Raw genomic sequence first — 14,036 nt, forward strand, 5'->3', positions numbered from 1 at the left:
GTGAAAAGACCACACAACACAATACAGGTTATTCTCAATGTGAAGATGAAACTTAGTCTCCACAAGGACTGTGCTGTGATTACTCTTGCTGACGTTCAAGGTGATACTATTCTCTCCAATGCTTTCCCATTTCTTTAATTTTTTTTACGATTCCTTGCTGATACAGTCAAGGACAGATGTGCCAGCAGATTGACGAGGTCAAGGTTTGGTCAAGATGATTTAGTTGCGGCTCAATGAGCTACTGGAAATTGCAGAGTCTTGGAAATTATGCAATGGCTTTAAGGCTTTTTTTTAAACAAAGGATTTGGCCACAAGTATTTTTATCTTTAAGACTAATAGTCCATTCAGGTGGCTCAAAGACACACTATTTTGTACTACCACCCAGATGGAATTAACATATTTGTCTTCATGGTCTTTCCTGGTTTTCATTTTCTTATGAATATGAAGGGATCATAAAAAAATTAAAGAAAGCATTGGAGAGAATAGTATCACCTTGAACATCAGCAAAGGTAGGCAGGGAAAGCATTTTTAAAAAACATATGATGCATGTGTTTGAGGAGAGAAGATCAGGTATTCCAGCAAACCATTTGTTTATAAAACATGCTTATATCAAACACGAACACTGTATTTGTCAATATTTTGGAACTATGTTTAGTGCAATGTAAAAATGGTGCAATGAAGACCATCAAGATTCTTGCTCTGAATACAGTTTGACAATAAGCCCGAGTGGTTTGGTTGCTACGGGGACCAAGAATAACTTAGGACAAACAAGATGCAAGACATTCACATGTTCATACACATGGATAACAGCATGGGTATGTGTGACAGTTTCAAAAGTAGACTGTTAGATTTACAAAATCGTTAAGTAATAGAAATGTTATGTTTTATAAATAGTTATACTTTAAACTGTTGATTTAACTTCAAAAGATGCATTAGACCCACAGGTCTCATGGATAAATAGTTAGCAGTTAAGTGGTCAATGTGCCAAGGATTAGGCTTTGAGAGGGGAAGAGTGCATATCAGGTCTTCGTAATGTTGCATTATAGGATATCTATTAAGTGCACTTTCCCTATACTTTCACCTAGCTTTGGAGGAGAGGCTCAAGTGTTGTGTTGATGCAGAGAATGATACAATCATAAGTTCTCAACTCCTGGCAGGGTCACGCATGATGGTAAGGTCAAAGAGGAGGAACCAGAGAAAATGCAATCCAAAACAAGTCCTCAATGATGATTCAGGTGGAAGGTATTCATGTGATATCAATAGCTACGAAGAACAACAAAGGCTTCAGCATCAGGGCAATCCCCAGTCGAAGTTTCCTTGCCATTGGAATTAGATCTATCGTTTTTTCAAGGACTGTCTGTCTACTGGCGTGCAACAACGTTCCTACATTAAAAGATGCCCTGTGCACGATGCACACCTGAAGGAACTCAACTTCACCATGCACATAACACAAGCCCTGTGGCAACTGGCAAGCAGAGAGGGGACAGGATAGAGAGATGTGGACATCTCTAGCTTCAGACCAGCACGCAGACAGTGGAGCTTGACACGGTTGTTTCACTCGGAATAAGAACTTGAGCATTTCAGCAGCTTTCCTTCAGAGTGAGTGTACAAGTCCTGCTAAGATTTGCTTTCCCAAAATGCAGCACCTCACATTTATTTAAATTAAACTCCATCTGCCACTTCTCAGCCCATTGGCCCATCTGATCAAGGTCCCATTGTAATCTGAAGTAACCTTCTTCGCTGTCCACTACACCTCCAATTTTGGCATCATCTGCAAACTTACTAATTACACCCCTTATGCTCACATCCAAATCATTTATATAAAATGACAAGTAATGGACCCAGCACTGATCCTTGTGGCACTCCACTGGTCACAGGCCTCCAGTCTGAAAAACAACCCTCTACCGTCTACCTTTGAGCCAGTTCTGTATCCAAATGGCTAGTTCTCCCTGTATTCCATGAGATCTAACCTTGCTAATCAGTCTCCCATGGGGAACCTGGTCGAATAGTGAGGGAATGTGCAGAAAAGAAACCCCAAAAAAGGAATTCCAGCAATCTCAAGGTCAAGGACAATTTCAACCCCAGAAATGACTGCCAAATGAGTGGTTGGAGACGCAGCTCTAGGATCAGGCTCAGTCATGCAAGGATCCACAGACCCCATCACTAGTGACACAAAGTCCTGAACTTCTCCAGCACAACTGTCCACACGAATGAGAGTGAAAGAATACATAGAGATGAAGGCAGCTAGTCTATATATTTCACCATAAAGAATATGGATTTGAGCTTGCACTCAGATTGAAGAAACCAAGTTTGAGATTTTAAGTGAGGTTAGAAACTTCAACCGGCTTTGGCTGTAGAAAGGGATGTCTGTGGAAGTCAGTTTGGCAATTAAAATTTAACTAGCTGGAAAAGGGAAAAGGAACCAATCTTTCCAGAAACTATAGTCCCTGGAGAATGACGTAACCACTGAAGGGACAAAGTCAAGCTGTAATTTTGAATATAACTTGACAACTGGTCTAGCGTTTAACTAACGTTGCTTTAAATGTGTTTGTTACACAGCATTTTTAAACTTGAAATCTTGCTATGAAATAATTTCATTCGTTGATGTTCAAATTTATCTTTAAAAAGGGATTGGTTTTGATTGCAACATAATATTGCAGTTGTACAACCTTAAAACAAATGAGATTTTTATCTCACCAACCTTTGCAATCATCTGAGACACAGAAGCAGACTTACAAGTTAAGGTCACTATTAAGCAATGCCATAAGAAATGCACTGATAGTCAAATATATTCCGATTCATACAATGCAGAAAAGACCCTTCAGTCAAGTCTACACTGACATAACTATTAAAAGTACGCTAACTTGTCCCATATCTTTGAATATTATGATATTTAAAACACTCAATTTTTTTTAAAAAAAAGGATCGTAAGGTTTCCAGCACCCACTATCTTCGAGGCAGTGCATTTCAGATTCCCACCAAATGCTGAGTGAAAACAGTTTTTGTTCAAATTTTCTCAGATTCTCCAACCCCTTACACTAAAACTATGCCCTCATGATTTTCCTTTCATTGAGTCGTCAGCTCTGCTCTCTCTTCATCCCATCCATACCCCCCAATCTGATACACCTCAATGCTATACCCCCTCACTCTTCTTTGCTCTAAGAAAACAATCCAAGCCAGAGTCTCTCTTTACAGCTCAATTTCTCCATCCAGGCAACAGGTTGGTGAATCTCCTGTTACTCCCTCTAGTGCTACTACATTCTTCCTGTAATGAGGTAACCAGACCTGCACACAGTACCAACTCTGACCACTCTATCCAACTCCAACATTATCTCCTTGCTCTTATACATCATGCCATGACTGATGAAGGTAATTTTCCATACACCTCCTTAATTATCCTATATGTGTGCTTCGGAGATTTATGAATAATTACCCCAAAATCCTGCTTTAAGCTACCCAGTCTCCTGCCATTCTTTAAATATTCCGTTTCTTAAGTGCATCACCTCGCAGTTATCAGGGTTAAATATCATCTGAAACTGGTTTGCCCATCTGACCAATCCATCTACATCTTCCTGTAATCTACAACCATCTTCTTCATATTAACTACTCTACCAATCTAGATGTCAGCAAATTTGCTTAACATTCCCCCCACATTTTCATCTATATGATTTATGTATGTAACAAACAAGAAAGGTCCCAGTACTGATCCCTATGGTACTTCACTGGACACCAATCGCCAGTCACTCAAACAGCCTTTACCACTGTCCTGTGTCCTATTAGTAAGCCAGTTTTGGATAAATCTTCCCCAGTTTCCCCTCAATTCCATGTCCTTTAACCTTTTCAGTTTCTCATCTGGGACCTTGTCAAAAGCTTTGCTAAAATCCATATAAGTTCTATGAACTGAACTTTCCTCATCTACACAATTGCCTTTTCAAAAATAATGCCAGTATTTGTTAGGTATGACCTTCCTTACTCCTTCAGAACTTTCTCCAATTGATCTCCTACCACTGACGTGAGACTCACGGGTCTGTAATTTCCAGGTTCATCTCTACTACCCTTCTAAAAGAGCAGAACCACCTTAGCCACCCTCCAGTCCTCTGACCATTCCCCTGTAGCCAGAGAGGAATTAAAATTGGAGTCGGAGCCCCTGCAATTTTCTACAACAGCCTAGGATGCAATACATCCAGGCCAGGGGGTTGGTCTGTTTAAGCCCAAAGGCTCAATACTTCATTTCCTACATCAAACTGTGCAGTCCCTTTTCCTGAAGTCCATACCTACATCCTCCATTCCCAGAAAGACTGAAAGGAAATATTCATTTAACACCCTCCCAATATCCTGCCGCTTCACACACAGGTTGCTGTTTTGTTCCCTAACGAATTCTTTCCCTGATTAACCACTTTCTTTTAGTGCATTCTCCCCAATCCTGTTCGCAGGTCTTTTTTCATGCCCCTTTTTGCTCCAATTGCTTTAAGATCTCTTGCACTTCTGGTATTTCTCTAGGGTTGCAGCTGAATAGCTTCCATTGAACTTGCTTAAAGCCATACTCTTGTTCATCTAGTTCTGAATTATCCTAGACATCCAGGGTTCTCTGAACTTATTACTTCTACATTTCCCTCTAAAAAAATGTATACACTGGACCTGTACTCAATTCAATGTGCAGAAATTCTGATCGCAATTAGTGCAGAGCTTCTCTGTAATTTTCGAACATTAATATTCAACTTATGTGTGAAACTACATGCAAAATCATTGGCCTTTGCCTGGAAATTGCATGGTGTTGCCTCATGGTGAAATAATTTTCATTTCCCCAGGACTCTGTCCAGACAGTGCATAGTTAGTACTTGAGAATCCAATATATTTTCTGGCCATTGCACTCAATGGAATAAAAGTCATGCAGGTTCTGCCTTGGGTGAACAATTCACTCCACCACATTACTGCCAAGAGATGACAAAGTTCAAAATGGCCTACATGGCTTTAATTTGGTAACTACAATTTAAAGGTGATTTAAAGAAATGACAAGCATTTTTTGAAAAATCAAAGTGCTCTACATCCAAAAAGAAGTAATTTTTGAAGCGTAGTTACTATTATAACAAGAAACATGATAGCTAATTCGTGCACACTAGCTCTCACGGTGATATTTACCAAAGTAATCTGTTTTGTGATGTTGGTTAAGGATTAATACTAAGCATTACATATGGGCAGATGTAAGTTTGATCTAGCATACCATCTTTAATAGTGCAATGTCTCAGTACTGCACTGGAGTGACAGTCTAGATATATGTGCTCAAACCCTCTGTCTCAAAGGCAAGCGTGCCACTCCTAAACAGAACCACAAGTGACAATTTCCAACTGGTAACAAAATTAATAGATTAGTTGTAGTTGGACCTGTAAAAAAGGGTAAAAGGTGGTATGACGAGACAAAACTCTGAATAAAATGCCAGTTATGGAAATTAACAATTGAGGGTAGCAAGGCTGAAATGTTCTCAAGGAACCCACGGAAGGATTCATGCCAGAGTTTAAGAGTCTAATTTGACATCGAAATTGGCACTATTAAAAATTAGGAATAGAACAGAATTTAGAACCATTTGACTTTAACAGTGCTCTTTCTTTATCGCAGATGGAGAATTTCTCATTGATTTTGAAACTATAGTAAAAATATTCATTAAACTATATTTTTGATCTAAATATATAGAATTTCTGATCAGACTTTCAGGTACAAAAAGTAGGTGATATCATTGATAAAATAGGTTAAAGATCTGTAAATGTTCGTCTGTTAATGCCAATCACAGGCACTTTCTGTCTCAGTCAGACACATATGGGGAAGGAAGTTTTCAGTGAATTATGTATATGCCTTTTGAAAATGTGAAGATTACCACAAACTATGTATGGAAGAGTAAGAGTAATGCAAGAGTCTGATCTCAATTGTTGTGAGCACTTTTGAACCAGAGGAAATAGCAGTAAAAGTAGGCCATAAGGCCCTTCAAGTCTATTCTGCAACTCAACTATATCACAGCTGATCTTCTAACTCAACACCAACTTCCTCAGATGATCTAATATCTAGAGCAGGTGGTCTCAATCTGTGAATTATGAAACATAGTGGGGTCACAGGGGGAGATTTTGGCATCATGGGCTCAGACACAACTATGATGGCTGTCAAAAGTCAGTCCAAACTTTCATGGCTATGACCCCACCCGGTTGATCAGCATAGGTAAATCATCTGCTCTTAGAGGCCTAATTCATGGAACTGCCACAGCCTGTGGAAAGTTGGTTCTTTGCTTTTTCAGGCCCCTCCCACAAGCCCCTACTCAACAACTCAAAATGACACTAACCAACATCCACCCTCACTATATCTCCCAAACTACCTACAATTTCACTCTGGATGCAAGTAGTCAGAAATGTTAACACTGGATCATTTTGAGAAAATAGTTAGAAGACATTGATGTAAAATCTAATTATCTGTTTCTTGCTGTTTTAGTCCCTGATGGACTGGACTTTTTCCCCTGGTTAACCATTTTGGTGCATTCTCCCCAATCCTGTTTGCAGGTCTATTTTCACGCCCCTTTTTTGCATGTGTTCAATGATCAAGTCTACACAACCTTCTGGGGAAGAGAATTGTAAAGATTCACTGCTATCTGATTAGAGAAATCCTTCCTCATCTGAGTTCTAAATGGCCTAACTCTTAGACTGTCTCCCCTGGGTCTAGACACTCCGACAAGTCTTCTTGCATCTACCCTGTTAAACCCTTTACGTATTCTAACATTAAATTTAGATGAGATAGACAATTTAGTCAGTATCCTTTAATGTGATTTTGGACGAACGAGACACACTCGAGCAAGTATCCTCAATCCATTCTCATAGAACAATCCCACCATTCCAGGAATGTGGTCTGCAGTACGATAAACATACAACAGACAGGCTGGCTGGCAACAACCATTTCAGGGAGAAGACTACATCTGTTAGTCTGACACAAACAAAATAAAATTGCAGAAATGGCCTTACAGGCACTGGATAGCAGAAAGGCAAATTCAGGACTGTGGCTTCTGCTGCAAGAAAACTTCCAGCTAACCAATTACTATCAGCTAGGGGTTCAATTCTCCCATGTGCTTTCAGGCATGCTTTAACACTCATCTAAGGAAATATTGTCCTGAACTTGCAACAAGCAACCTTCCCTAGAACTAAAGAACTTGCAGTGACATCTTTATTTTGTCAGTCAGCTTTTGTAATAGGGCTACTCCATCATCTTCCTCAGTTAAGCACCTCAGCCTCAGTTTTCCTTTCACTGTACTTCTGTTAATCACTTTTTGTTCCCTACAGACCTGACAAGTTGTAATGGCTTTCTGCCTTTTCAAAGTTTCAGGAGAGACTGTTCCTGTTTTGCCACTTGCATTCAAGCCTACACCGTTAAATATAATTTTTGGTTGCTCCTGCTCTTGGGATACCTCCCCACACAAGTTCAAGATAGGGTTATGTAAAATTTTAATTACCTGACAAGCGTTACATTTGTTTTTAAAGAAAATGTTAAACTGCAGATATTAATACAAAAATGTCCATTATTTAAAATATGTAGAGAAGCTTGAAATAGATATCAATTTCATTTTTGATAATTAATTTGGTAAGATGTGACCATTACATACAGGTGGTATTTTTCACACATTGTTAATACTTTTAACTGAGCAAATTTAAACTAGCTCAGAGCATGATTACAAGTGTACTATTTAGCACAAAATATTGTATGAACATTCTAAATTTATGAATAAGATATTTTTTAAAAACAGGAAAAATATAAAAACACTTCAAACTTAATTCATACTTAGTCAAAATTGGACAATAGATAAAACAAAATATTTAAACAGCAAGCAACATTTTGGAACACAACACTACGTAAAAAGTCAAGCCTCTGACCCAAAAAATAAAATTTAGCTCCTTAAATACTAAAAATCTAAATTTTCTATGGCAATTATTCTACTTAATTAAAATTAGGATATAAAATGTGAATGATGCATTTCCCCTGATGTTTAATATTAGCTAACACTTAACAGCATGTTTTAACTAATCTTCATTAAATTGTTCACATTCAGTTGCTCAAAATATAAGCCACATGATACAGAGATGGTAGACCCATCCACCAGCTGAAAAGTCCAAGGCAACCTTTATTCCACCAGTTGAAACCACATCCAGATTTTATAATTGTTAGTTAATTGCTTCAGGCCACAGATTCTGCTCTGAGGAGAATATCCCAACTTCAAGATTTCTCAGCCAACTGTTAGCGGGTAGACCTCTAACCCAGACAACTTCCCCCTCCCCCCCCAGCCTCCTGACCCACAAGCCTCATTCCTAATGAAGGGTTTATGCTCAAAATGTTGATTCGCCTGCTCGGTGGATGCCACCTGATCTGCTGTGTTTTTCCAGCACCACACAACTCCAACTCAGCAGAACCACGAAGTGATGGCCCCTGCTGAAACTCCAGTCAGTTCCCGAGCACCAACAGCGCTTCGAAGCTGGACTAGAGCAACTTCATGGGGAAAATCTTCTAGACTAGGCCCAAAGGGAAGGGCTGGGTTGATAATTGGGTGTCTGAAAAAGTGAGTTGCCTGCCACCCCCCCAAGCACATAAGATTTGAATCTTAAGGGGCCTGTTTAAAGAGGTAAATAGTCAACTATTAGCCATTTAAAGGGCCTCAGAGCTAGCTTAAAGACCAGGTATTTTGTCCACCCTCTCTCTGCTGGAAAAATAACAGCTGAGGCAGGCAGGTGGCAAGAGCAGCAACCCTCACCAATCCAAATGATTTTAAGCTTTTCTTACTGGTCAGTAATCTTCAGCCGATGAGTGGTATATTTTACTGGATTTCTTTTTCACAAACGTGAAGCTCACTACTTAGGTTATAATAAAACCTTATTCAAATTGCTCAGAATATGATCTAATAAAGCCCTCATCTAATCCACCACAAAAACAATTTTAAATAACAGTTCCACTGCTATCATTTGCACTTCAGAGGTGGTTCACTAGATTGATCCTCCAGATGAGGGATTAAGCAGTTTAGACGTATACATTCTGGAGTTTAAATTAGAATTAGAATCCCTACAGTGTGCACACAGGCTCATCAGCCTAACAAGTCCACAACAACCCTCTGCAGAGTAACCCACCCTGATCCACTCCCCTACATATACCCCGACTAACGGACCTAACTTACACATCCCTATGGGCAATTTAGCATGGTCAATTCACATAACCTGCACATCTTTGGATTGAGAGGGGAAACTGAAGCACCTGGAGGAAACCCACGCAGGCACGGGGAGAATGTGCAAACTCCACACAGAACCTGGGTCCCTGGCACTGAGAGACAGCAGTGCTAACCACTGAGCCAATGTGCTGCCCTATAACATTAGATTCCCTACAGTATGGAAACAGGTCATTTAGCCCAACAAGTCCACACTGACCCTCCAAAGAACAACCCACCTGGACCCATTCCCCTACATTTACCCCGACTAATGCATGCTAAAATTGCCCAATTCACCTGACCTACACATATTTGGATGGAGATGGGAAACTGGAGCACCCAGATGAAACCTGTGCAGATACAGGGAGAATGTGCAAACACACAGACAGTCGCCAGAGGCGTGAATCGAACCTGGGTCCCCGGCAGTGAGAGGCAGCAGTGATAAATACATGCAGTCTGACCTAGAAATTTGTTAAGTGGAAGATCCATTTCAAAATGATCTTGCACACTGAATTTGAGAACATTAGTGTATAATCTCAATATACTTTTACAAATTTACGTTTCAAGTGTCCCTGAGCCAGATGCCAACATGAATGACAGAAGATCTAACTGAGGTATAAAGATGCTAAAGGGCTCAAAGATTAAAAAGGATGCTGCCTCATGTGGAGAGATTTAGAATGACAAGTCATTGTTTTAAAATCTGATACCCCTCATTCTAAAAGGGAAAAGAAGAGAAATTATTTCACAAAAAAAGGGCCATGAATCGGAGGTATTCACTGCCCCAGAGTGCAGTGGATGCTGGGACATTGACTAAATTTAAAGGAAGAGATAGACCAACTTTTTAGCAATGGGTTGAAGAGCTCTGGACAGCAGGTAGGAAAATGGAATTGAGAGCAAGACAAGATTAGCCATGATTGTATCACATGGCAAAACTGGTTTGAGAGACTGAATTGTCTACTCCTGCTCCCAGTTCTTGTGCACACGAAGTCGAATGGAGGAACCAAAATATTTTGCTGCAGGTTCTTCAGAAAACAATTTAGTTCAATTTGGAAGGAAAGGTAAGATGTGTTCCATTGACAGAGCATTATTTATGTTGATAAAGTCTCAAAGTGCGTCTTTTAAAAACAAAAACAGCCAAATACATATTGTTGAAATGCAATCGTTGTTGCGGAAAATGCAGCAAATTGAGCATAGCCAGCTCCCTCACATAATGACCAGGTAAAGTTGCTTTTGTTACGTTTATTGAGGAATAAATGAATGATCAAGACTTCAGGGATTAGTAACAGCTAGTACATTGGCAAATACATGATTTAAAGCTAAATCTGAAAAAGAAAATACAATTATAATTCATTGGCACTCATCAATTAAGATACAAAAAAGGGAAAGATGTAATTAGATTCAGTGGAAGATCTATTTCAAAATTATCTTGCACACAAAATTTCAAGTGTCCCTACACTCAATTGTCAAGGAAGTTCTCCTTAAAGTCATTCAATTCTCAAAGATAGATCTGAAGAATTGCTAATGTTTTGCTAATTCACTAACACAATTAGAAGACTAAATTCGTCAAATATCTCTACCAGAATTAGAACAATGAGAAAAAGTATAAATTCATAAAAATGGATATTTTCTAACAAAAACCACAGTCCATCTCAGTTGACAAAGAATAATAAATGGTTTTAGAGAGCCCTAGCAAAGCTAATCAACAACAAATGGTTTCAAAGGCTCCTAGAAAGCTTAATCTTAAGTGATCTAGCTCTATACTGAAGGTCACTGCAAAAGATACAAACTTAGGTATTAAAAACCCTTATTAGAATCACCATAGATCCATCAAAACTAGGGTGGGTCCACACAGAGCCAATGCAATTTATCCTAGGTACAGTAATCACTTAAGCCTTTCATGCCCTCCCCCACCTTTCTTCCACTCCCAACCCCCAAACATCAATCTTCCTTCCACTCCCCTGCCTCCTCCTTTTCTCCACTATCCTCTGCCCTCCACCACCCCCCCCAACCACCACCACACACACACAAATACACATACTCCAACCAAACCTAGGAGCTAAGCAAAATAAATAAGACTTCCTGCTTGGCAAATTACACGTTGAAAGACCAGACTGTGCTGCTCTGGTGTTTTCCACAAATCGCACTAATAGTGAAAAATTCAACTGAATTAACCCCCTGTATTCCAGCAGCAGCACTATGCCCAAGTGATAATGATCATGTAACTGTCTCAGTTACAACTCCTAATGCAATCAGGTTTTTCCTTTTTAAGCAGCACATAAGCATTATGTACAAAGATATGCAAAAAGTCATTTTTTTCCTTTGGGTTTTAGGAAAATCATTACATTATTCACCTAAGGACTGTACACACTGTTAGATGAAGGTTGTTCTACTCAATTATAAAATCAACAATGCAATAACACAGCCTCTGCTTGTTAAATAGTAAACATTCCTCAAGCTATTTAACAAATACATTATTGCAACTAACATCGAGAAGTATGGAAAACATTGCTAAAAATAGCTTTAATGAAAGCAATATTTGGATATTCTCTACATGGAGTAGATTTTCTTCTGCAAAATTTCTATTGCAACTGCATTTTTAATGTAAATTTTCAATTGGTTTGTTTCATGACTTACAAATCATACAGTTTTTTTTAAATCCAAAACCACTGTTTACATTGTTCCATGTGTACTTTCAGTCCATACAATGTAGTTTTCAGCACTTGGAAAATAAATAGCTAAAAGTAATATAAAATAGAAAAACTATTACATTCAAACATGACATTTTCATTTCTACTAAATGCACAATTCACAAAAGCTAAGGATCTTTGTTAATGAAGCTGCATTATGGTGCCATAACATTAGGAACGTTAGATAGAAACATCGTAGCTTGGATATTAAAAAAAAACTTTACATTAAAAATGACAAAAGGTAACAGTAGTTCAGCTTTTGCAGAACAAAAATGAGGTGTAAACTATGTGAAAAAGGTTATATTTGTAATTTATGTTTAAGCTAGCATAAATGCACAGTGAGAATATATTATTTGACTATGTAATGTTAAATTGACAGCTAATTACACAGAAACAAACATATTTGGCATTTCAAAATGCATTTTTTTTTACATTTTCTTAAAAGTAGATAATCGCAAAATGGAGTATATTTACACTTTATTAATATTTCAATTACAATTTTTGCTAGAAATCACAGTTAGTTCATAAGTGTTCTGCTCAAACATGGAACTAAATTTGAAGGGTGTTCAAAACAAATAACAAGGCATTACAATACTTTTTGGCTTATTTGATAATACAAATTAAAAACTGAAAATACAACTGAAGGTAGAAGACTGATAAGCATTTTTCAATTGTAACTTTCAGGATCAAATTTTAAAATGTGCACTTTTTAAAAAGTACGTATATTACAGCTGAAGAAAATAAAATTTTGAACATTTCTTTAAGAAAATAACATTCATCACAGAGACTGTGTTCATTTATATAAAACCAATTAATTTATCCTCATACTCAGCTGTTACACAGGTTTAGGGGACGAGATACATTCCCACCTCCTGTTCCAGCTGATCATTCCTATCAAATAGACGTTGGAGGCCTAACATGTATACATACAGAAAAATCTGTCATGACCACAGCATAAATCTAAGCCTGAAAATGTTGCTTTTATTATTAAAAATTCTATGGTTTTACTCAAAAGATTTCAATCTTTAGAAAATATTTTATTTTTGAAATAAGCATATCTCCAACCATGATTTTCTACTGTTTTGAAAACAATAGCAGTTAATTACAGGCAGCATGAGTAAGAGTTTGACTGGGCCTGTGGGATATCAACCACAAGCTGTGGCCTACAGAGGATTTAATGGCCATCAGATGCTCCCAAGTTCTCTAGCTGCACACATACAAACAATGGAAGCCTAGAAATAGGTTAGGCTATTTTCCAAATTAATAAAAAGACTCTGAAAGCATATTTTAAGAGACATCGATGTTTTGCCTTTCTTTGCATTCCATTCTCTAAACTCGTTTATCTACCTTAAATCATTTGAGTCAGTATTAACCCCTAGGAGATTTGCGGGTGGGGGTTGGGCATAGTAGGTTACACTTCAGAAGCAGTTGTCACGAGTCACCATGATTTCATCAAAAATTAACAAGCATAAGATAAAAAGACCTTTTCAAAGAGTTAAAACAAAGGGCTTCTTAAACAACTCTCTACCAAGCCAACTGAAAAAGAGCACGACATGCAGAAAGCAGATCCCAGTTGAATAATCTGTTAATCTAAAACCAGAACATGCAAGTCATTACCGAAGTAATAACAGAAAAAAAGGTTTGCTTGAGTTCTCTGTTTCTTCACAAAAAGTACACAATTTTATTCTTAACACTATTCTATGTCACTTTACGCGTTTAAAAATTAAGGCAGTTGCTGAGTCTCCTCCCCCGAGGCCAATGTTTGCTGGTAGCTTTCTTTAGAAAAGCTAGATAGCAGCTGATATCGAATTTTAACTAACATTCATACTACCTTCCCATGTATCCATTTCATTCTTCTCCCGTAACTTGCATAGCAGCCATCCATGCAAATATTTGCTACAAATTATCAGCAGTTAGAAAACACCTCATGTTTCCCAGCGCTAGTTTCTGGAAGCTTAGATGCAACAGTCAACCCCACAGGTCAGTTTACAAGCTGGTCATGTGACTGTAAAGTTCAAGCCCTAAGGTCACAACTTTGCTTCGAGTCCTCTGATGACCAAAGGTTATCTGAATGGAACTGATAGCTCTATTTTTTTTGTTAACATTGTAACCTCAAAGATTAACCCTTAAACAGA

The 14,036-nt window shown here is 38.2% G+C and overlaps 1 protein-coding gene across 1 annotated transcript in view; it reads right to left on the minus strand.

Annotated features, from left to right (window-relative positions):
* Positions 1-13,778, minus strand: part of LOC132825688 (nuclear receptor subfamily 6 group A member 1) — a 165,117-nt gene extending 151,339 nt beyond the window's left edge. Inside the window, exon 1 of the mRNA XM_060841075.1 lies at positions 13,733-13,778. Within this exon, the coding sequence (XP_060697058.1) occupies positions 13,733-13,748 (16 nt within the window). The 5' untranslated portion in view covers positions 13,749-13,778. The remainder of the gene's footprint in view (positions 1-13,732) is intronic.
* Between the last annotated feature and the right edge of the window lie 258 nt (positions 13,779-14,036).

Source organism: Hemiscyllium ocellatum, chromosome 21, assembly GCF_020745735.1.
Source record: "Hemiscyllium ocellatum isolate sHemOce1 chromosome 21, sHemOce1.pat.X.cur, whole genome shotgun sequence".
NCBI classification, from domain to species: domain Eukaryota; kingdom Metazoa; phylum Chordata; class Chondrichthyes; order Orectolobiformes; family Hemiscylliidae; genus Hemiscyllium; species Hemiscyllium ocellatum.